Source organism: Tetrao urogallus (assembly GCF_951394365.1).
Source record: "Tetrao urogallus genome assembly, chromosome: 4".
Classification (NCBI taxonomy): Eukaryota; Metazoa; Chordata; class Aves; order Galliformes; family Phasianidae; genus Tetrao; species Tetrao urogallus.
The window spans coordinates 69,723,335-69,748,366 of record NC_136817.1 but is presented as its reverse complement, the minus strand read 5'-3'; the positions used below and the strand labels follow the sequence as shown (position 1 = coordinate 69,748,366).

The window sequence follows — 25,032 nt, the reverse complement described above, 5'->3', positions numbered from 1 at the left end:
TCACAATCAGGCAGTGATGTTGGCTTGAGTCTTTGCAGCCTCTGACTGCAGCACTGTGGCTTTGCGTACTGCCTCTTACTGCACCAGGTACTGACACAAAGAGGAGTCAGCTGTTCAGAGCCTTCCTTTGTGGGTGCAACATACAGGGCAGGAAGGGAAGGAGGCATGCAGCAGCAGCCCCTTCCCCAGCTGCCCTGCTGAGCAGACTTACTGGACAGTAACGTGCTGGTAGACTCTTACTGAATTTAGGCATCCCCGATTTTGTCAGCCAGTTTAATGCTGTCCATCAGCCAGAGCACACCATTTCAGAGAAGAGCCTGTGGAAGAGTGTAGGCAGAAGAGCAGCAGTAGCAGGATGAAGACAAGGGCGAGGTGCCTGGTTTCCAGCTCCCAGATGTTCATGGACCACTTAAAGCATTGGTATTGGATGAGTGCCTGAGAAGATGCTACTTGGTTATGACAGGAACCTCAGGAAGCATCTGCTTCCTGAGGAAGGCTCTGCTCCTCCCCATAGGGTGGATGACAGCCCACCACCCTACAGTTCCCTGGAGCCAGAGCTGGAATAAGCTTAGGTTGGGAAGGAGCAGATAACCATTCCTGCTTATCTCTGCGAACAGAAGCCACTGGAGAAGCCCTCTTTAAGAGGAGGGGGGAGTGCAGGGATGTTTGCAGCGTGTTTACTGGTAGTGCTTTAGGCAAGTGATGCTGGTCTCTGCCTGGAGGTTACTTGGTCTTGGCTTCCCCCAGCGGGATCTGGAGGAGCGTGGGAGACTGCTCCATGATGCGCACCAGCAGCTGGTCAATGTAGTTCTCCAGTTCCTGGATGTGCTCCTCCTTCTTACTCAGCTCCTTCTCTCTCTGCAGTAGGAGCTGGATGAGTTCATCGTGGGTCAAATGATAATACTTGGCTGATTGGTCCAACACGTTGGGATCCTGCAGCAGAAACCAAGGAGAACGTTCAGCAAGTCGAATGAAAAGCACTGCTCCCTTCTGTCAGCGTTTGCAAGGTGCAGCAATACACCAAATACCAAAGCATTCAGTGTTTACTACATCTGTCGCCTCCAAATCCCACCTGATGAACCTGGAACATCCTGCATTACAAAGCAGCTTTCCCACGTGGCCACTTGGTTGCACAAAAACATGGGAGAGGGAACAACTGTCCAGACATGCAGCCGCTGCAGCCTGGATGCACTCCATGGAGCTAGAGGTGACCACAGAGCCCTCCCACAAAGTAGATTAATAAACAGGGTCTCCCCAAAAAGCATTTCATCAAATCTCAACAGCTAAAAGCTAAAGGCACAGAGACAACAGAACCCACTGCCATAACGAGACCTGCCATTAGCTGCTTACCCAGTCCTCCAGCCAGGATAACAGGGAAAGAATAGAATTAAGAGCTAAAAGATCCCTCAGGATGAAAGCCCTGGGGAGTTTGGTCACCCTATGGCAAGACCCCATCCCACATCCAACACCATTTTGTCTCCACCTCCAACCTCACGAGCAGGTGGGAAGCCAGCCCTCACCCCAGCAATTGGCTCCTACCTTTACCTTCTTTGGGTCTGTTTTCTCCAGGTGTGACGAGGGGGCCACAGGCTGAACGCTGCCTGTGGTGACTGTTTTCAGCTTCTCCAGGCCATTGCTCAGCGCTGTGGTCAAGCTGGATTTGTTCTGCTGCTTCTTCTCACTGGAGACCTCCTGCACTGCAGCACTGATGGGTTTCACCGGGTGAGGACTGAGGAGAACAAGGTTGGATAATTAATGCCCTGCTAAGCTTTAAAGCAATTGGCTGTCCCTATGGTTTTTAGGGGTTTGGGACCCACTTATCAAATTCAGTCAGCTTCACGTAGTTAAATTGTGTTTGCATTGCTCAAAAACTGCTTTCTCCACAGAGAGAAGAAACAACGCCTTGCACTGTAACCAGCCAGAGATGGGCTCTGCACAGTCACAGTACCTCAACCAAGCACGTGTCCAAGGGGCTCAAAAGCCCCATGCACATGCTGTGCTGCTCAGGCCACGCTAAGAGTGCTGTGGGTCGAAACTCCTGGCTGCCAGGAGTGCTTTTCAGCATGATGGAAAGAGAAGTGACCTGATGCTACCTTCCTGCAGGACCTGCATGCTGTACTGAAAGACCTTAAAACGCGATCAAGATCTCCACGAAGCCTCGACGCTCATCAGGTGCAGCGGGCACCCTGGGAAGGCTTCTCGTGCAGAAGCACTGCAGGGGAAAGAGATGTTGTGCTCACAGGAGCTCAGCTCTGAAGAAAAAAAGGCAAGCACAGCCTCTATTCACACTCAAGGACTTCAGGAATCAGTGCAAGGAAGAACACTCACTTGATCCATGAGCTGCCAGCCAGGCTGACAGATCTCTCTAAAGCCCAGCTTGTGCTGTAACCACGTGTCCGCAGTTCCTAAAGCAGAGCAGTGGCTCTGAGCCCCACTCCAAGCTGACTGGACAGAGGTAGAAGCACTGCATACGGCATCAGCTGGATGGCCCAAGTCCGAGGCTGGCATCCTTGTGCCTTGCTAGCAGTGACAGATGAGGATGTGCAACCTCCCCATCATGCTGACAGGGAGAAGTTTTCTTCATATCTAAAACAACAATGCCTCTCCTGCTTCCCTTTTCAGAGAGGACAGCAGTAGCACCAACCAGCTCGACACCCTGCGCAGGAGGCGCCCAGATGCACAGACAAAGCCCAGATGGATGCGCTGAGACACCGGACCTCCTTCCATCCACCAGCTGATGGATGCCAACTTGAAAGCAGAATTAATCGCTCACACCAGCAGACTGCTTAATCCACCACTGTGCCTCCAAGTGACCGTAGATCTACGATGAAAATTCATGCCTTTGAGATGAAACATCTCCCAGATGAAGGAGGCACAGCCCCGGCACTTCTCCTTCCACCCATCTCCTGAGCAAACCTTGCTGTGTCACAGCACTGCTCCCAGTGATGCTCCCAAGGTGACTGCTGAGTGCAGTAAAAATTAGGGGGGAATTTCTCTACAGCAGCTTAGGAATTAAGTCCTTTTATCTTCCTATTAAAATGCTTCTCACAGACAGCAAGGCAACAAAGGGCAAATGCAGGGCAGATGCAGCACGCAGCACCTGGGGGCCAGCCCTGCTTGCAGAAGGGCCTTACAGAAGGAAAGGGGGATGAACTATCCCCAGTCTATTTCTGGACGTGGCAAACCACTCTCTGACACTGAGCTCTCCACAAGAACTACATTCAAATTGCAAAGACTGGCACACGATTTCACCTAAAACCTCATTTTGAGACAAAGACAATCCTGCTGCCCTCTCACTGCGCATGGCAGCAATACGACCTCAGGACCAGCACTGCTCCCAACCCTGTCACATAAACCCACCACAGTTCATCACACACCAGCTCCTTCTTTATCTGATGGAGGAGAACAACACTTCTGTCCCAGCTAAACCTTTAAGCCTGCTCTAGGTTTGAAGCCTTCCTTTTTTCCTTCCACTTCTTTAATACCAAATCTTTTCCTACGTGCCACTGGCTGTTCTAGTAGGAGATGCATCTAGCAAAGTGCTGTCATGGGGACCAGAAGAATGGCCCTTCCACATAGAATCACAAGGCTGGAAATGACCTACAAGATCATCCACTCCAACTGTCCTCCCATCACCACTGCCACCACAAGCACTAAACCAGATCTTGTAGCTCCTCATCCAGACGCCTCCTGAACGCTGCCAGGGACAGAGACTCCACCACCTCCCTGGGCAGCCATTGCAGTGCCTGACCACTCGCTGAGAGAAACAGTTCTTCCTTATGTCTAACTTAAACCTCCTCTGGTACAACTTGCAGTCATTTCCTCGGGTCCTGTTTGTTGCCTGGGAGAAGAGGCCAAATCCCTCCTCATCACAACCTCCCTTCAGGAAGTTGTGGAGTGCACTGAGGTCTCCCCTGAACCTCCTCTTCTCCACACTGAACAATCCCAGCTCCCTCAGCCGCTCCTCATAAGGTTTGTGCTCCAGACCCTCACCAGTTTCACTGCCCTTTTCTGGGCACATTCCAGGGCCTCGATGTCTTTTTTGCAGTGAGGAGCCCAAAACTGAACACAGCACTTGAGGTGCGGCCTCACCACAGCTGAGTACAGGGGATGCTCACCTCCCTGCTCCTGATGGCCACACCATTTCTAATGCAGGCCAGGATGCCGTTGGCCCTCTTGGCCACCTGGGCACACCGTGAGCTCATGTTCACAGCTGAGCATCAACCAACACCCCCAGGTCCCTTTCCTCTTCACACTGCCTCTATGCCTCCATGACAATTACTGGCACCTCCCCAAGAGGCTCAGGTTGGATATTAGGAAAAATATCTTCTCCAAAAAAGGCGGTCAGGCACTGACACAGCTGTCAGGGAGTGAGGGGGGGGTCACCATCCCTGGGGGTGTCCCAGAACTGTGGGGATGTGGCACTGAGGGACGTGGTTATGGGCACCGTGGGATGGACTGGGGTTGGACTTGGGATCTTAGAGGTCTCTTCCAACCTTAGGGATCTTATGATTTCATGATTCAGTGCCTTCCACAGATACAACAGTAACTCTTCCAAGGTCCTTGAATCCCGGCAGCAGGTATCCAAAGCAACCACATTTTCACAGGTAGAGGATCCAGAGCAGAGATGTTCCAGGACTTGTCAGACATGTAACACGACAAAGGCCAGCACTCAAATGATGATCAGCTCTTAGATCCAAGCCCACTTCCTTCCCACAAGCCAGCCAGGCCTTGGGTGGATGCACAGTCCAAAAGTAGGCACGGTGGTGACAGGCTGACAGTTGGACTTAGTCATCCTAAAGGTCTTTTCCAACCTTTAATGATTCTATGACCCTACTGACAGAGAATCCTGGGATTACACTCTGCTCGTTGCCTAATTTTACCCTTTGGGATAGCAGGACACTTCTCTTTCCATGAAACATTAACAATGATCTGGCTATCCGCAGATTTTGACCAAGGTTATCTGTCAGAGAATGAATAACCCAGTTAAGAAGGATTAAAAAACCTGACTCAGTAAAAGGAATCAGAGCACACGGAGCTACCACACGCCATGCCCTAAACACTGCTTATTTGCTTCACTGCATTCCTACAGCAAAAGACGGACCTGGAAGGAGGAAATAAACCTTTCTTTCTTCTGACCCACCACCGTAACGTTTCCTTGCCATCACCCTGGAGGTGAAGTCCCAGGGCCACCTTGGCAGAAGGGAATGGAGAATGGCGTTTTGACACCGCCCTGGTGAAACTTCTGTTTTTTGTTTTTTGGCTACAGAGAGAAGAAAGTTTTTAGTACCTGGTGGTTGTTGAAAAAACAAAGAAAGAAACCAAAGCTGAATTAATGAGAAGGGAAGGGAATAGCTGTGCACATGCCATGAGGGGACTCACGAGAGCATTAACAGCTGGAAGCTCTCCTGGCAGCCATGGAAGAGGCACCTATTTTGCAAGCACAGGGAAGATGATGCAGCCAAAATTTAGCACTGGATGCAATTTTGTCGCGGCTGGGTTCTCCCTGGGGCAGATCTTGGATGTGTCAAACCTTTTACCCTCGTTTAGAGCTAAGAGGGGACACCAGTGGCTGTTCCCCACTGTGATCCAAGAGAGCCAAGGCTTCCAGCTGCCCAGGCAGGACTCTCAGGGAGCACAGTTACCATTCAGCATGGGAAGGTGAGGAGAGGACCTTCGGCACAGTGCAGAGCATCCTCCTCAGAGCCAGCACGGCCAGAGCCGAGGTCCCTGATCAGAGCAGAAGGGAGACAAGGTTAAGCCTCTACCAAATACACACCCTTCACACCTTCCCCGGAGCGCTCACCTGGTCGTCTGCTGGAAAAAGGGCTTCTCAGCTGGCTGTGTCTCCCTGGGCAAAACCACGAGTGCTGAAGCTTGTGTGTCACCGGACTGCGGCAAAGGGCAGGGCTGGGCTGCGGCATGGCTGGTCACGGCAGGGGAGGGGAAATCAAACTGCTCGGGGTTAGTCACAGCCACGGGGAAAGGGGTGGAGAACGCCAAGGGCTGGCTGTCATGCAGGGAAGGATTGCCTAGCGGGTCCCCTGGGGGGTTAGTGGGCTGGAAGCCTTGTTGAAGGGCTTCCCCATGGAGCTGAGGGGAGCTGAAGCCCTGAGCGAACCTTTCAGGCAGCACAGCCTGGACGGGAAGGGTGCTTGCTGGCTTTTCCACAAAGGGATTTGCGGGGGCAATAGGGCTGACTGCCAGAGCAAAGGGATTGCCTGGGCTTGCAGCATCCTGCTCGCTCCTCTCCTCCGTTCTATCTGGCTTCCAGAATTCTGCCTTCTTGAAGTCTATCCCTGCAGGCGGCCAGCCCTGCTCTGCCCGATGGGGACAGCCCACCGCCGGCCCCTCACCCTGGTCCTGCTCCGGCGCTAACCTGTGCGGGCGGCCCAATGCCTCCTGCTCCTCCAGTGCCGTCCAGAAGGTCTCGGGTTGGCCTGAGTCCGGCCTGGGTGACACACCAAGCTCCTCAGGGCATTCCTCCTGCTCTGGGGCTATTGATGGCTCTGCGCTGAGGCTGAGCTGTGACACAGGAGACAAAGCCGGCTGACTCCAGCTCCCTGCAGCACCCGATGGGGTGAGCTCGTCCACGGAGAACCTGGAGGGGCAGGTCTCATAGTGTTCAGCCCCATCTGTCCCATTCACCTCCGGTGGCTCTTCTCCCAAAGAAGCGTCCCCTCCGGCCTCCACGTCAGCAGCATCCTCACGCACAGCCGTGTGAGGTGCTGGGACAGCCGTGTCACCGCTCGGATGGCTCCGTGGTTGCTCCAGGCCCTCCTCACCATCCTGCTGCTCCTCCCCACCTCGCTGCCTTGCCGTTGTGTCACTAGCATTGTTCTCATCCTCCCCTCTGCCACACACGGCCGCAAACCACCGCGGAGGTTTGGGAGGTGGCATGACCTCCTCCTTCCCTCGCACACCCGTCCACATTGTGAGGACAGCATCAGAGCCCATCTTCACATGGCCCTCGCCAGCTTCCAGCCGCATGCTGGCCTGCAGCCGGTACACCGAGCTCCTGATGTCAAACATCTCCCTGTCATCATCCTGCAGCTCCTTCCCCACGCCCGGAGCCACGGGGAAGCACCCTGCTGCCATATCCTGCAGTACCCGTGGGGGTACAGCAGCCACATTGCTGCCCGATATTGTTTCTGCTGTGTTTTCAGAGCTGAAGGTGCTTCGGGAAAGGACATGAGGAGTACTTTTTGTTTCAAAGGTGCCCTCGCCGTGGAAGGGCCGCTGCCCAAACACGCTGCCCTGGCCAATGCTCTGGGTGCTCTCAGAAGGATCGGGCGCGGTTTCGGTGGCAATGGTCATCCAGCCATTCTCCCCTACACTCGAGGTTTCCTCCTCATTACTGTCCCGTTCCTCCCCAGCACAATTATCAGCACCCAGCAGGGTGGAAGCCTCCTTTTCCCCTGGATTTCCAGACGACAGCGAGGCGGCCCAAACCATCGGCGTGCTGCTCTTCCTCCTCCTCGCCGCCGACCCTGCGGACACGGGGCTCAGCACATCCTCTATCACAGTCGCTTCCTGGGTTGTGCTCACCAGGTTTGCCCCAACATCCAAACCAGAGAAATTCGTCCAAGACCGCAGCGCTGGGGGCATTTCGCTGCTGATTTGCGGCTCGGCCTTTTCAAAGCCCTTTGTCCCCTCCTCGGGATCTGGTTCAGCTGACCGTTCCGTGGGGCTGGAGGCATCGGGATCGTCGATGAAAGCCATGCCCTCCGCCGCCACCGAAGCAAAGAAGTCCTCCTTCTTCGGGTCTGGTCTGAGCCTGCTGGTGGCAAAGGCATCGAAGGTCTCATCCCACTCTGAGAGGGGAGGAGGAGAGGCGGCGGGTTCCTCATCTGGAGGAGGAGGGTCTGCATGGGACGGAGGAGTGGTTTCGGGCACGGGGACACCAACGCTTTTGGCTGGAGATTCTCCCTCCGGATCTTTAAGTCTTAGGGAGGCAGAGGGACTGCAATCCTCAGAGGAACACAAGCTCCCAGCGACCTCTGTTGAAGCATGCGGCTCAGACGGGAAACTAGAGAAAAAGTGAGTAGGTGAAGGAGAATTTAGTACCTGGTCAGCGAGGAGGTCCTCAAAGAAGGGATTGCTCTGCAGGGAGTTGAGGAATGGGTTGGTAGGGGACAAGCATCCGGGCTGACTGTCTCCGGTAGCAGGAGGGAGGTTAGGGCTCAGCATGCGAGCAAGATGGGCTACAGCAGCAGCAGGGAACCGGGCAGGGGAGCGGGAAGGAAAATGAGAAGGAGCATCTGAGCTGGTTTCTACCTGAGGAGACACTTCCAGGCTGTGGAGGGAAGACAAAACAGTCCTCCTGGTTAATGCTGTGACAGTGCTGTAAGCATACACCACACACACCACAAACGCTTTGATTCAAAGCAATGCAATGATCAATACATACTCGTCTCTCTTGTTAGGCAGAGCAATGATTATGGAGTCAATGCATGGAAAGGGCATGCACTACAAAAAGGAAAGGGCAGCCCTTCTCCAACTCTCCTCCAAATTTCCCCTTTCTGCCTTAGCAAGCCCTAAGCCTCAGGAGTCTGAGAGCTTTCTCTACCTCCTGCAGCCCAAGGACTTGGTTCAGTTCTGTGAGTTTCCCTGCACGTGAGGAGCAGCTGGGGTAAGAACACCCAAGAGTGAGCCTTCCAAATCTCTGGATATCAGCCCCCTCCTGCAGATGTCTCCTCACCTTGCCCCAGGCTGGGCTCCAGTCCTTCGCTGCTTTTCCAAGAGGGACCACATTTACCTGTCTTTCTTTTGGGACCTTCTCTGCCAATGCCCGTTGCCAGACCAGGGCTGGCCATCTTACCATCGAATAACCAGGTTGGAAGGGAACCACAAGGACCACCAACCCCTGGCTCTACACAGCACCACCCAAACCCTATGGCTGAGAGCAGTATCCCAATGCTCCCTGAGCTCCAGCCGTGACCACCACCGTCTGGGTCAGACCCCTTCCCTAATACCCAACTCCAATAGCAGCATTCCCTCCCCCTGAACCTCCTCCCCATGACTTACCCCTGCCAGCTCTGGATCACGCTTCACTTCATGGCAGGGCTTCAGAGAGACCCCACTTTAGCTTGGAGAAATGCAGACACCGATATGCCCAGTGCTGGCTGATCAAAGCTGAGCTCAGAACAACTGAAGCAATTGCTTTGCCAACATGTACAGGGAATGGGCAGCCCTCAGGCTCCAGCCTGCTTGACCCAAGTTGGAAAGGATCACAGGCAGCACCAGAAGATCATGGCCAACGGCAAAGCTGCATGGACTATTTTTGCTTGTTATTACAGATGGTTTTGTCACAAAAAGATCTTTAAAGTATTTTAAAGCACAAAAATGCCACCTTGAGGCAAACATTAACAAACACCATCATCCACCTACAGCTGTGTCAGCTTTGAGCTCAGACAGCATTTGAAGGGCGTTTGTCTGTCTGTTGGTATGCAACAAACCAACTCCTCCACCCTTTCTATCTTTCCCATGACTCTCACAGTGATTTTGGGAGCTGCTGCCCCAGCTTAGGGGCCACAAACAAGACCTTGAGGCGACGCTGGGCAGCACACAATCCTGACCTACTCCTGTTTGCTCCTTGCTCGTGCTCACATTAATGGTTCAGTCCAGATTAAGAACCCTCATCCATCATTCTGCTTAAGCAGTGTTTAGAAGGAGCAACCCACGGCTGATCCAAGCAGCTCTGCTGCCTTCTAGCATCAAGTCGCTACAGAGCATTAATCAGCTTGAGGCTCCTAATGAGCGCTCACCGCTAACAACCTTGACAGCTGCCAGAAGTCTGGCTGGAGAAATGCCTACCCTAGCCCACCAGATCCCCACCTGCACAGGTGGAGGAGAGCTCCACAGTCTCTCCAAGCCCACGCTGGGCCCATTGGTACATGGGGACGTCCCATTTGGCAGCCTGCACCTGTCCCCCAGCCTACACATGGATGCCAGCACCCAGCAAAGCAGGCTGTGCTGTGCCTGGGGGCACAAGAAGTGTGAGCATCCATTGCTAGCTGGAGGAAGCAAAGCAGAAGGGACGCAGCTTCTGGATGTGGTGCAGGAGAGCTGCAGCACCTCCATGTTGGCAGTGACATCATCCTGTAAGGCACCAGCCTGAAGGCACAAAAGCAGAGCTCACATCCTTCTTGATTTTAATCACCTGGCTTGATTCTCCAAGCACCACCCGCACTGTCACCACCCAACCTCTGTCCTCGGGGTGAGCATCCCCTCCTGTTTAGCACCCCTGCCCTCCCCCCCACACAAACCCACCCCCCTCAAATCCCACTGCTTCATTCCACCAGGGATGCTGGAAGCGCTCAGCGAAGGGGCTGAGGACGTTGTGCTCCTCTAGAGGGAAACCTCCGCTTGGATGGAGGATCTCTGCTGCAATGAAATGCTGACTCACCCTCCTCCTCCTCCTCCCAGATCCCTGCACGCAGCTCCGCCAGCCAAAATAAATAGCGGGTACCTTCCTGGCCTCATTTATTTTGCTGGCAGCACTTCACAGGCGCATTTGAGCCTCCCAGCAGAACGACGACAAAAGGGAAAAGAAAAAAAAGTAAAAAATAAAAAATATTACTGAGCAACTGCCTGATGGAAAGTCGCCTGGAAACAGCCTGTTTGATGTGGGAGGATCGAATCCGCAGCACACCGAGGTGAAGAGCTGGGGCTGATGGAAAATCCCACCCCTGCGTCCTAGGAGAGGTGGATGGGAAGACATCAGGCCAGGATTTCCATGGATAATTCAGGCATCCTATGTAAGGTCCTTCCTGGGGGACTCCAGCATGGCAGGATTTGGGGCTGGGAAGAGATGAGCATTGCAACCCAGGACATGTTTGTATGAGGTGGGAGCCTGGAAGGGCCTGGAGGTGATGTGCAAGTGGAGCTTGTCAATAGGAAATGCACAGATCGGGTTCTTATCCTAGAAGGAACCACACTGTTTTCCATCTGTCCTCACCTCTGTCATGCACACAGCTGTCCCCTCATCCTGAACAAGATGGGGACAGGCCCTACTTTATATGGATTTGCCTCCCAAACCATACAGATAACAATAACGAAAAGAAGGCAGGTTGGATGGGGCCCTGGGCAGCCTGGTCTGGTATTAAACGTGGAGGTTGGTGGCCCTGCCTGTGGTAGAGGGGTTGGAGCTTCATGATCCTTGAGGTCCCTTCCAACCCAAGCCATTCTGTGGGAAGCAGAGGTAGGATGTGGGTACCAGATGCAACAAGCAGGCACAGGTGCTATAAGAGCCATTCTTCACCCTTGCAAGGGCAACCCTAATGGCTCCCAAGATGGATTTTAGTTTTCAGCCTCACTGCTGGCCACACAGGACCAGCAACAACCACAGCGGGCAACAGTTTTATGCTTTCCTCCCCTGAAAGCAATGACAGAAGGAAAAGGCTTTAGCCTTGGAAGGGCTTTAACCTGCAAACAGGCTCTTTTCTGCCTCTTGCCAAGCATGAAATGCAGCCCCATTTTATCATCCCAACTCACGCCGGAGGCAGCAGGACCTGCGGTGCTCTGATAACATTGTAGGAAAGCCTGAAAATATGGGAAGGGATTGTTTTCACCTCAGGCCTTGCCTCAAATAAGCCTGCTGAGCTTCTTCCTTGCACACAACCCTTGAGCATGTCACCTGAAGCACAGCAAACCCCACAGAGCCTTTCATTCAGGTCTCCAAGAGCAGACAGCACCCACCTCCCGCTCCCACCACGGATTCGGAGCTGCTCTGCTCTACAAAGCAAAGGTTAATCCATCCTCAGACCCAGAAGTTATGCGGGTAAATGAGTAGCAGCCTTGCTTCTCCTCCAGATGATAAGCAGATAAGCGCTGCTGGCTTTTCAGCAGCACGCTTGGGAGGGAATATGCATCTGATTACTGAGATACAGATTTCAGCCATCGAGATGCAATCAACCTCTCAACAGCTTCGAGCTGAATCGGTCTGTGAGGTCTCCCGGTGTAAGGAAGGAGAATGAAGTAAAAGAAGTACGAGTTCTTCATGATCAGAATGAGAAACGACGTTGGAATCGCTGGTTTGAAGGAGCTCAAGATCCACAAGATCCTAAAAATCACAGAATCCCATAGGATTGAATGATCAAGAAAGAAAGTTCCAAAAAGAGGAAGTAATGGGCATCCACCTCCCAGCCTGGGCCAAGAGCTGAGCCAACAGCTTCTGCAGTGCTGCCCAAAGGTGCTCATCCACTGCTACACCAAATCCCACAGCACTGGGGCTTAATGCTCCCCATCAGAGACTTCTCCTAATGTCTCATTTCAGTCTCCCTCGTTACACTTTCAGCTCATAACTCCCCATCTTAAAATTGCCAAGTGCAATTAAAGCCCATTCAGACTTAAGAAGATCCCAGAAGGATCCCCTGGGAATCTCTTCCTTCCAGAATGTATCGTTTCAAAGGAAATCCCATCCTGAGCACCAAAACACACAGCTGGTGGCTCAGCTGGTGGCTCATCTCCTTACAAGGCAGAAGAGCTGTATGGAGAAGCCTGCAAAGGGGCATCCAAAAAGCAGAGCCTAAGCAAACCTTGGGTACTCTGACAACCCTGAATCTTTGTGGGTGAAGGCAGTGACTCTGTTGGCTCACATCTGAGCACTTTACCAGCAGCAGAGCTCACACACGGATCCCATTACGTAGAAGAAGCCTGAAAGACCTCTTCGTTAAAGAAGGCTTAGGCTGAATGAAAATCCTTCTGCTTCATAAATTAGGTTAAAGTCAGCCCAGATGAGGAAATCCCCACAACAAAAGAACCTTCTGGATCCAGGCAGACTGCTGGCTCTTACAGCATGTTCTCCCTCTCCCTGAGCAATGAAACCCTGCACTGCACTCCTGGTGAGTGCCTGGATCGCAGCACAGCCCATTCCCACTGCACACCAAGGCACCTGGAGCTGCACCCCTGCACAGGGATACACCTCCCCTTCACGAGCCATGGTTAAGGATGAGCACAGCAGGTTTGGGAGGATCCAGGAAGAAGCACCCTCCCTTTTACAAGTGCAGGGTCGAGGAGGCATTTCCCCTGCTCTCATCTCATCTGGGCAGCACTGGGCAGCTGGAGAACAGCTGGGTGCCCACAGCCCCATTTCACTGACCTGGGTTTCTGGGGGGAGTCTTTGGGCTCCTTGGAACCAAACCAGCCTCCAGCCTTGCTCCTGTCATCTCCCACTGCTGCAGGGCCGTGCGAGGCTCCGGTTTTCTCCCCCTGGCCCCTGCTCCCCGCATCATTCTTGTGGAACAGCCCGCCCTTTGTTTTCTTCTCTTCTTTCCTCATTTCCTCGGGTTGCTTCTCCTTCGTCACCTCTGCAGAGAAGACCATGGGTGTTGCCACCTGGGTCGGCTTGTTCTCCAGGCGGCTGTTTTCTTCCATCCTGGCTCTGCCCAGGTGGTTGCTGAGGGTCACGGCTTTGGTGGACACCTTGAGCTCTTCCTGCAAAACCAAGCTGGGAGGAGAGGGGATGAATCTCATCTCGTCCCTTTGCTGCGTCCTCTCCAAGCTGCCGGCCCCCCAGGGCACCTCGTGGGGGTCAGCGTGGATCGGGATGAAGCCAAAACCTTCCTCTGGCCTTTTGGGGACAGGCAGCGGAGTGGAGCCCTGCGGGGTGGGCACAGGGCTCCTCGGGGTGGGCTCATCACTGTACACGTGGCTCCCATTGATGCAGAGGGAGGAGCGGGACACGGGATCTGTCTTTGGCTTCAGGCTGTGGATTGCTTTTGGCTCCAGGACAGGGCTGACCTGGGAGACGTCGTCACTGAATGCTCTCTTGTGGGTCAGCTTCGGAGAAGGTAAAAAGTCCTTCACTGCAGGGAGAAAGCACAAGGCTGGGTGAGGCCAGCTGTGTAATGGGCACAGCAAGCTTCACCTACTAAAAAAACACTGATGAGAGCTGCAGAATTACACCAGCCTTTCCCCTCCCAGGCTCTACTCAACTATAATTAAATTCAGAGGGAGATAAAACACAGGTCATAAAGCACGTGGCTGTACAAGGCCGTACATCTCCCCAAGCACATCTCTTCAAGATCCAGAAAGCAGTAAGGTGAAAACCACTGTCAGACAAGGTCTGAGGGCTACAATGAACGCAGGGATCTGGCCAAAAGAAGCCGAAAAATCACAGACAGGCCCTTGGGCTGCTGTGTGGTGCAGTAAGGAAGGTCCGTGCCATTCCTCCCTCTTCTCTCTCCTGATGAAGTTTTCAGCAGATCCCAGCGCTCGGTACCCTGGGACTCCCACCCCATCCGGGAATTGGCAGTCTCCAGCCAATTAAACCATGTAATGATAGATTTTGTTTTCAAGGGACGGCGAGAATTAATTCTTGACAAGAGCCTTTTTTGTTTGCAAATCATCGCTCTGCCAGCGCCAAGAGCTGGGATTGCTTTAATCACCAGCAAGCGGTCCCTGCTCCAGCTCTGCCCCTGCCCCAGCTCTGCTCCCGAGCCGGAGGCAGCTCATTAGGCACAAGGAGCTGCTCTTTGCCACCTGCTCTTGTAGAGCAGAGGAGAAACAGCCCCGAGTCACCCCTACACCCCACGGTGGTGCAAAGCAGCCAAGCGGGGCTGTCTGCACGCAGCCTTGGCATTCAAAGCCAAATCTTGGATGTTTTCCCCCCATTCTTGGCAGGCAGGCAGATCTCAGAGGGTTCGTGTAGGACACCGCCTCTTAGGTAAGCAATCAGTGAAGAAATTTGCAAGAGAGCCCCCACAACCCCTTCAAAAAAAAAGAAAAGAAAGGTCAAACGGGTGGGATTAACGCCACCATCCTCTTACCGGAGCGCTCCGTGGACAGACTGCTGTGTCTGCTGGGGGACCTGGTTACCTCGGGGCCGCTGGTGGCCATGCCCAGGCTGGCTGATGAGACGGTGCTGTCGGACCCCAGCGAGGTGTTGGACTGCGTTAGGGACGACTTGCGCAGCTTGTTCTTCAGGAAGAAGCCCTTCACTTTGGACTTCTTGCCGCCGACGTCGTAATCGTCCTCCATGTCGAGCGCGCCCACGCTGCTGGGGATGATGGCAGAGGCCGATTCCAGGTCGTACTTCTTCTTGCCCTTCATCTTGTCCTTCAGCTTGCCGAAGGGTGACCGCGGTTTGTCCTTCATGGACAGGTCGAACATGCTGGCCGTGAGGTTGTTGCGTGTGAACTGGATGCTCACCTGGATCTCACCACGTTCCTTCTCCTTCTTGCCGGGCTTGGAGTGCAGCTTGTGCCACCTGAAGACAGAGAAAAGATGAGGAGAGGGCTCTCCATCAGTGCTTTGTGATGGGTTTTGCAATATTTAAGAGCCGGTGAGTCAGAATCCAGCCTCTCATATGGGAGTCTGCACTGTCATAGCAAAGGAGCTCAATAGTTGGATATTAGGAAATATTTGATTTCAGGTTAATTGGAAACATTTTCTTCTCAGGCATTGGAACAGGCTGCTCAGGGAGCTGGAGGAGTTAGCATCCCTGGAGGTGGATGGCACTCAGGGACATAGCTGGTGAGCACTGTGGGGATGGACTGATGATTGGACCTGATGAACTTAGAGGCCATTTCCAACCCTAATGAATCCATTGTATTCATTAAAACAACGATTCCAGTGATGGCAGTGGATCACACAGTCACACAACGGTTGGGTTGAGAAGGGACTCCAAAGCCCCACAGCCCCACTGCTGCCATGGACTGGGTGCCCCCCAGATCAGGCTGCCCATGGTCCCATCCACGGCCTTGGGCACCTCCAGGGATCCACAACTCAAAGGACACCCGGGCACAGAGCCGTGCTGTGGGACGGCAGAAGGCTGTTGCCTGTTGCTAGCTGAAACAAATGGTGCAAATGAAAGCAAGAAACACCCAGAGGAACTCATTTCTACATTCCACTTCCCTAATTCCCCACAGCAGCAGGTTCAGATGGGGCAGCACAACGCTGGGCCAGAAGGGAAGCATCTCTTCCTGAAATAACCGCCTCGCACCGCGGACCCAGCACCCTTCCCCTCACAGGACAGAATGAGCTCCCTGGGGCCCCAGATAACACACTGTAAATTATCAGCAGGCTGCAAAACATGGAGACCTGCTTGGTCTAAGCCAAGATTTCCACCCAGAATGTCAGAGCAGAGCAGGGTGAGACAGCTCCGATGGCCCCAACACCCAGCCTGGGGATCTGCAACAACAACAGGAGCAGGAAGGCATTTTTAGAGGTGTTCTAATAATTTCCAACTGATTTCCCAACCACTAAAAAAATCCCCGCCGTGTTTTAGGCTGTTAAAAGAGTTTGCTTAGAAGAGCAAAGTCACCAGAAAGGAAAAAACAAGGGGAGGAAAATGTGAAGCGTTGGAGACGGGTGTAACCCTGCTGAAATCATAGGAGCGAGGAGGAAATCCAAACCACGTCCTCAATTCCCCATTCAGGAGCCACTGAGGAGTGCCCATGACTTTGCTGGGCACAGGCTTTGAGCCCATTCTGTCCACCCTCATAAATGGGGAAAAATTCTCAGCACCCAAGTGTTAGGCTTGAAAAAAAAAAATCAGAGAATGGTTTGGGTTGGAAGGGACCTCAAAGATTTCCTGGTTCCAGGAATGCAGGAAGATAAGGAAAAAGCAGATTTGTGGCTGAGTCCTGGAATGGGAGAAAACCTCACGAGCAGGTTTTCTATCTGACATCATCAGCCCATGAGGAAAATAGAGAGGGAGAACTTGGGATGAATTAACATGGGGAAAGGCATCAGAGGATGAGGAGATGTAAAACCCCATCTCACATGGACACGCTCGCAGCATCCCCCGCTTACCACACTGCACTCATTACAATTAATTTGGCTGCTCGGTAATGATGCCTTCAAATGAACAAGCTCTAAACCTGCTCTGCTTCTAAAAGTGTCCATTCCAGAACAGCCTCTGCCCAGGCTGGCACTGGATAAAGGAGCTGTGTGGGGTTCCCAGCACCCAACAGGTCAGGACTGCACCCCAAAAAGGGAGATGTGCTATTTTTAGGCAGGGCTCAGAGTTCATGAGATGAGTATTTGGGTGGATCACGTCTCTCCACGTCTCATGGCTGCTGTTATTTTCATTTAAATCAATTCCAGTGGAGCTACAAATGCACCCAGATCAGGATCGGGATGGGTTTAAAGAACACAAGTTGCTGATGGGCCTGTTTGCTCTTATGCCCACCCCAAGAGGGATTTCATAGAATCGTCACGGTTGGAAAAGACCTCCAAGATTTGCAGAGGGGAGGAAGAGTTGTGGATGCTCCATCCCTGGAGGGACTCAAGGCCAGGCTGGATGGGCTTTGGGCACCTGGTCCATGGGAGGAGTCGCTGCCCACGGTTGGAACTGGATGGGCTTTAAGGTCCCCAACCCAACCCGTGCTGTGATTCTACACGGAGGGAGCTGGGATGGCTCAGTCTGGAGAAGAGGAGGCTCAGAGGGGACTTCAGAGCTCCCCGGAAGGAGGTGAATGGCTTCATCCTTGCACAAGGGGAGAGCCAGGTTGGGAATCGGGAAACATTTATTGTCCAGAAGAGCGGGCAGGCAGTGGCACAGCTGCCCAGGAGTGGTGAGGTCACCATCCCTGGAGGTGCTCCAGAACTGTGGGGTTGTGGCACTGAGGGTCAGCGGGCACGGTGAGATGGGTTGGGGATCTCAGAGGCCTTCTCCAACCTTAACGATTCTATGCAAAATTAAAAGGGGCACCACAATGGCTATGGAGACACCCAGCTCCCGTGGCATGCATGGGAGGAGGCAGCAGCCTGCCCAGCACAGGGCTGAGAGAGGAAATCACAAGCAGAACTCCACGCAGATGCCCCACAAAGGGGAAACAGTTGGGGCCCCGCCGGGCTCTCGGGAAGCCAAACAAGCCAACACCAAACGCACGTCAGCATCGCCTGTGTGCTCACATGGGTCCCCACCTCCCATCCAGCATGGCTAAAACCCCTTCCTTATGCAAAGGCTCTGCTCCACTCCCACTCACCTCCACCAAGAGACAAGGAGAGCTGCCAAAAGGCAGCAGGAGCACAGTGCTATTTTCTGCTGCTGCTGCTGAGATCGATGGGAGCGGAGCACAAAGCGCTGCCGTGGCTCGAGGCCCCCGCAGGGCACGCGTTTCCCCCCCATCTGCTGGCAGAAAGTGCTGAGCAAAGGGAAAACACACCCTGGGGTGGAAATGGGAGCGGAGGAGACAACGGGACACGGAGCCCTCCCTTAATGCAAAGGCAAAGCTGACTGTGGAGAAGAGATCCCACAGAGCCTCGCCGTCTCCTGTCCCTTCTGCACCCCCATCAGCACCAAACCACGCGCTGAGCCGAAGCGCCCAACCCATCACCATCCCCTTGGGTACCTCCAGCAATGCCTTCCCAGTTTCTCTCCCAGACTGGAGCCGGTGCTTTGCTAGCAGCAGGCTGTACAGAGCTTCCTGGGGTGCCAGAGCCACTCAGTAAGGTGCAGCTTTAGGGATGCACTTGGGGTTCACCTGGAATGAAGCAGGAGCGCTCCTGCCTGAGCTGCAGCTCAGAGCAAGGGACAGACAGAACCCTCTCCGCCTCTCATTTACTGCTGAATCACCCTGCAACAAGCTCAGCCCTGCTAATGAGAGGTCTTTAATTAGTGACAACTTCAACAGAGAGCCAGGGATGGGCAGGTGAGGAAGAGGAAACCCAGGGAAACCCCAAACGTCTGCAGAAAAAGACCATTGGGGCCACAAGGGGAACGGCACGGAGGCATGGAGGAAGCTCCATATCAAGAAGAGAAGCAAAGGGTGGAAAACAGCACAGCCCCCCGGGCTCACAGTCTGACCTTGTTTTGATGCAGCTTCCCCCACTGGTGCCGGGAAGCTTTTCTGCTGCGTCGGTTCCTTTGGTGTTGGTTTTGGACAGGCTGCTCTGCACGGCGATCCCCGTGAGCTGCTCAGAGCACAGCTTGAAAATAAACATGGGCTGAAGGAAGGAAGGGAACTCGGCAGACTGAATTCAGTCTGACAAATGGTTCTCTAAGAGGCCTCAAAGCTTCCACTCCAGCCCCGTGTCGGTGGGCTGAGGGTGCAGGGTGGCACGGAGGGGACAAAGACAGGAGCAAGGCAGGCTCCAGGGCTGGAGAAGAGCTATCAGCAGCGCTGGCATGAGGACAACCACAGGCAGCTTCACTGCAAATCAGCTTAAAGAGATGAGATGAAAGGTTTTCCCCCATCAGAATCACAGAGGTTGATGAAGACCTCTAAGATCACCGACCCCAACCACCAACCCCTCACCACTGTGCCCAGTAACCACATCCCTCAGTGTCACATTGACCCTAGGAAGAGGACGGGCGGGGAGATTCAAGGAGCTGTAAAATGGAGCATGAAACATTTATGAATGAAGAGAATAACAGCAAGAGACAGCAGAGCCCTCGTTAACTGCTTATGCTCCAGAGCTCCCACGGTTTGCAAATCCAAGCAGTAGATGAGCCAAAAAACCACTGTGCCCACGATCACCATACGCCCTGACCTGTTCTGCCAGCCTCAAATGCATAAAGAAAAGGAGAAAATGAGGCCCAGCTTGGTGGGATGCAAAGCATGGGTGACGGCACAGGGCTGCTCGGCAGGTTTCCCTGCTGCACTGGCTGAGCAGGAGGTGGAAATGGGTGCAGAGAAGAGCATGATTTGCTGTAAATCCTCTTCTGAAGAGAAGGGCTGGCAGGGAGAACCACGCAACTCAAAGCACCCCAGGCTCAGGAACTGAGGGAGCAGCTCAGACGAGAAGAAACTCCAACCCCACATCCCTGCTGCAAAGTCCTGATGAAGAAAGCCAACCCTCATGGTTGCTTGCACGTATCTGTAGGCTCCAACAAGACATGGGGAGCAACAAGAGACACCAGCAAGGGTTTTAAAGCTGCTTTCACTCAGCAGAAATGTGCAGGAAAGGATTTGAGGACTTTTTGGACTCCTCTTGCCTAGAAAACCCCATGCAACAGTGGTACACAGACCACAACCCACACCAGCAGAGCACTCAGTGATGGCGACAAAGAACGTTTACGGTGTTTTCGGGGCCTCCTATGGATTTTTCCTGTAGCTGCCAGGGGAAAACCACTGCTGGAGGCAGGGAGAGCTCTACAGATGAGCGCAAAGTGGAGAAAGGAGACTGTGCCTGCAGTTCTTTGGCTGTCAGGGGACAGAGGGACCTTGGGAGGGCCACCAAGAGTCCAGAGCCAACATGCCAGTCTTCACCCAGGTTGGGGGTTCCAACTGCATCAATATCTTTAAAAAAAAGAAAAGAAAACAAAACAAAACACAACCTGAGCTTGAAGAGAGCTCATACCCCAGCACCTGCAGCTCTAACGTGCTACGTGGTCAACAGGGCTGGGCGTGGGAATGGAGGTGGGCAAAGGACATCCAGCCCAGAGCAGAACAGGGCAATGAAGCTCCTAAATTTGCCAGGGAGATGGCAGGGTCACCATCCCTGGAGGTGTTCCAGAACCATGGGGATGTGGCACTGAGAGATGTGGTCAGTGGGCATGGTGGGATGGATTGGGGTTGGGCTTGGAGATCCTAGAGGCCTTCTCCAGCCTTCTTGCTTCCCTGAATCTAAATCCAATCAGGGTGAGAAGGGGCAGCCTGGGTAGCACCCCAACCCAAGCAGTGGGGCACGAACCCCCCTCCTTCCATCGCCCTGAGGCATTTCAACACAGCACAGCACTTCCTGCGTTGGCCAAGCGGCCGTGCACCGAGATGCAGCAACCCCTCAGAGAACCAAAACAAGGATTTCATCACAGCCTGCCACACCTGAGCAGATCCCGTTACCCTCGGCCAACCCAAGACCCCACTTTCACATTTCTCACCTCCCAGACCATCTTCAAGGCCAGGACCTACAGCTGGGGACGGACAGACTGCGATGGAACCTCAGTGTGGATTTGGGGACTGTCCCTTGCCCCCAAGTGGGGTTGCCTTAAGGTCCCCATCTGTTGAGCAGCACACAGGACCACGGACAGAGGTGACAGACCCCATGCAGGTCTCCTCCACCACCCCAAATCCATCCCAAATTCACAGCAAGGTCCAACCTGCATTGGCTCGATGGCTTTGACCAAAGACGTTGGCAACCAGAGGAAAGGTGGGTGCCACCCAGGCACAGAGAAAGGGCTGGAGGGGACCTGTTTGTCCAAAACACGGATACAAATGATAAAAGCCAACTGCTCCCCTCGGAGAGCATCCCAACCTGCAGGCACCCACCAGCCAAAAATCCACACCATCACAGTCAACGCAGGAAAAGCTCAACAGGGTTAAAGCCACGACTTAAAAATAAAAGCACTGCAAGTCACGGCTGCTGCCGCATTGCCAACCCGAAGCTTTCTAGCTTGGGATAAGCCCAAGGATACCAAAAAAGGCCAGGAGACACCCAAAAAGGCCACGAAAGCCCTCTGAGGCAAAACCAAGAGCTGACTTTTCCCCTCCCAGACAAACATGTTGCCATTCAGCTGATAAATGCTGCCAGACGCACCCAGCCTCGCTCCGTGACACGGGGCCAAGTTGGACGGCGCATTTTCCACTGAGCTGAAAACACGAAGAAAAAGCACTGCTGACAAAGTTTCCACCCAACAAAAATCAGCAGTGAAACGAGAGCAAGGTCACCACGCTGACAACCAAGGCCTGCTTTGTTGCTTTTTCTATTTTTGTATTATTTTTTTTCCTCCTCTCTTCTGGGCTGCGTTCAAGCTGGCAGCAGCTTTGTGCCTCCAAGCAAGGGATGCAGACGGGGCCCTGCAAACAAAGGGGTGCAAGAGAGACCCCCCTTAGCACCCAACCCAGAAGTACTGCAGCCCCAAAGCTGCAGCGTTGCCAAGGGGCCCATTTTTGGGGATATCTGCCCAAATCCCAGCTATGCCAATGTGGGACGCAGCCTGCGAGCTCCTCGCACCCCAAAACCCCGCAGCCACTCTCCACGCACAGCCTGGCTGCAAGGAGCCACGGTGCTGCTCTGCATTAGGGCAGAACTGAAGATCTGGAGCTCGTTTTCCAGCCAGGGTTAATAGAAATCAAAGCAAAATGAATGCCGGGGGGAACAGCCAAGTGGCAGCCCCCAGGGCTGTCCCCTCAATTCCCATTTTAGGGCTGGGAAGAGTGGGTTGCAGCTGGGAAGAAGTCAGGGGAAAGCATGCAATCCACAAACCCAAGGCACAGCATTACGGGGGGACAGAGCCCACGGGGCCTTTTTTGGGGTACAGAGGGTCCCTGTGATGCCCTGTTCTCTGTGACACTCTTATTGGGGCACACAAGGGCCCCACGATGCCCCAATCCCTGCGATACACTTTTGGGACCATGCATGGACCCTCTAAGACCTCCACCTTTTGCAGCCCCCCTCATGGGACACACACGGACTTCATGACAGCCTTAGGAGGGCCCACATCAATGAACCCTGCGACACCCATCTCCTTTTTGGGGCACACAAGGACTCTGTGATGTCCTATTCCTTGTGAAGCCATGCGTGGACCCTGTGACCCCTCATCTCCCTTCCAGGAGCCCAAATGGACCCAATGACACTCAATCTTTTGCAACTCCCTTCCTGGAAGCACGAAGAGACCTCGCACGGACCCAGTGACATCCTATTCCCTATGACACCCACTGGGGCTCTATGGCCCCCGTGACACCCTATAGCCTACAAATGCCTTTTTGGGGCACAATGAGGCCCCATGGAACCCTACTCCTTGCGACACCCTTCTGGGGACATACATAGACTCAATAACAACCCATCTCCTACAATTCCCCTCTTGGTGCACAAAGAGACCTCATGACATCTTATTCTCTCTGACAGCCTTACGAGGGCCCCACAACACCTCATCTCCTTTTTTGGGGCAGAAAAGGACTTCACGATGCCATATTCCCTGTGACACCCTTCAGGGACCACGCATAGAGCCTGTGACACCCCACCTCCTACAAGTGCCCTTTTCTGGGCCCAGGTGAATCCCTTGACAGCCCATCTCCTGCAATCCCCTCCTTGGGGTACGAAGAGACCCCTGCTTCCTATGACATCTTTATGAGTGCCCACGCAGACCCCACGACACCCCATATCCTTCCCGAGCCACATAAGGACTCCATTACGTCCCATTCCCTGTGATATCCAACGAACGGACCCCGTGACACCCCATCTCATACAAACACCTTCCCAGAGCACGGAATCCTATAGAACATCATAGAACCACAGGATCCTCAATGCCTCCAACCCCTTCTTGTGGTCCACACAGACCCAACGACACCCTATTCCCAATGACAGCCCTATAGACCCCACATCCCGAGGCACACAATAACTCCACGACCCCCAATTCCCCGTGACAGCCTCACACAGACCCCCCCTCCCCCAGACACCCTCTCGGGTGCCCGCGGAGCCCCTTTACGGCTCACGGAGCCGCTCCGCCCCGCTCACCTCTCCTCGGCCGCCCTGCCCTGCAGTCCCGCAGCCCGCAGCGGAACCCGGGCCATGCCCAGAAAGCGGTCCATGCCCACCAGGGCGCGGTGCATAACGGTGAGCAGCAACGCGGCCTCAGCCCCGGGCTCGGTGGGCGGCAGCTCGAAGGCGCATTCCTCCTTCCATTCGGGGCAGCCGCCGCTTTTCTCGGCCACCGAAGTGCAGTACTTCTCTCGGCCCAGCTGGATGATGGTATACGCGTCGCTGCTGCCCGCTCTGCCCCCACCGCCGCCGCCGCCGCCCTTACAGCGCAGCCCCCGGGCCCGGACCACCGTCACCTGCACGTGGGTGGGCAGCCAAGCCGGGGGGCCGTCGGCGGGCAGCGCGGCGGCGCGGAGCAGCGCCATGGCCGGGAAGGGACAGAGAGCGGCCGGACCGGGCCGAGCCTCAAATCCGCACCGCCCCGCTGCGCTGCCGCAGCCGGGCCGCAACGCGACCGCCGCACGCCCCGCCCATAAAGCCACGCCCATAAAGCCACGCCCATAAAGCCACGCCCCTCCGAACCCCGCGCCCTTCATGGCCGTAGCCATGCGCCCTCGTTCTAAAAGCCCCCCATAAGCCACGCCCCCAGTGTGAACAAAGCCACTCCCCTTTGCTATAAGCCACGCCTCCTCCTCATTCTAAACGACGTCCCTTTGCGTAAGCCACGCCCCCTTGGCTAGAAAGCCACGCCCCCTCCTCCAAAGCCACGCCCCCTCCGCTCTGCACGCTGCCCGCTGCACTGCGCAGAGCTGTGAAGGAACGCGCCGGGCTTTGCGAGCAGCCAGCTGTCCTGCGCTGCGTTCTGTTGCACCGTGCTGCACGTGCACCCGTGCTGTGAATGCAGTGTGATGTGCACGGGGCTGTGCGTGCATCACGCTGTGCATGCACGAGGCTCTGCACCGTGCTGTGGGCACCCCGTGCTGTGCGTGCACCTGCTATACGTGCACCAGGCTGCTCTGCAGTGTGCTATGCACGCGCTGTGCTGTGCGCAGAACGGTGCGTTTGCACCTCTTTGTGCACCGTGCTGTGCTGCGTCAGGTTGTGCGTGCACCTCTTTGTGCACCAAGCTGTGCAAGCACCACGCTGTCCTGCACCGTGCTGTGCGTGCGCCATGCCGTGCACGCACCAGGCTGCAAAGATCCCAGCTGCATGGGGTTTGCACTGCAGAGCGCTGTGGGATGAGGGGGGGCACAGCAGCGCTCCCACTGCAACCCAATGGGCACCACGGTGCAGTCAGCATGTGGGCAAAGCACCTGGGGGTGATGTTTGCTGTTCTTGGGCTGTGCTGCAGGGTGTGCACTGTGTGTGCACATGGATGTGTGTGAATATATGTGCACGCACGTGGCTGTGTCCATGTGCACGTGTGCCCACGCATGCTATGTGTGCACGTATGTGCGCGTGTCTCTGCACAGCTTCCCTTGGCTTTAAACTCATTTCCCACGCAGCAGTCGGGGCAGGCAGCCCAATGCACCCGGACCGGCTCCTAATAAGCAATTAAAAACCTCCCCAACGTCTCTAATAAGTTCCCCGGCCCCTGCAGCAAGGTCACAGCCAAACGCTGCTCCTCGGGGCCCTTTGGGTGCTATCACACAGCGATCACAGCGTGCTGATGCCATTGAGATAAGGGCAGGGCCACGGGTCAGCGCAGCGGGGCTGCGG

General features: G+C 54.5%; 1 protein-coding gene across 1 annotated transcript; it reads right to left on the bottom strand.

Moving 5' to 3' along the window:
* Positions 1 to 723: 723 nt before the first annotated feature.
* Positions 724 to 23,738, bottom strand: RAB11FIP5 (RAB11 family interacting protein 5; the record flags this gene model as incomplete). The annotated part of the gene is made up of 6 exons (XM_079534188.1): positions 724 to 933; positions 1,540 to 1,729; positions 5,807 to 8,029; positions 13,103 to 13,808; positions 14,772 to 15,211; positions 23,350 to 23,738. 6 exons carry the CDS (start codon positions 23,736 to 23,738, stop codon positions 724 to 726), a joined length of 4,158 nt encoding a protein of 1,385 aa, XP_079390314.1.
* Between the last annotated feature and the right edge of the window lie 1,294 nt (positions 23,739 to 25,032).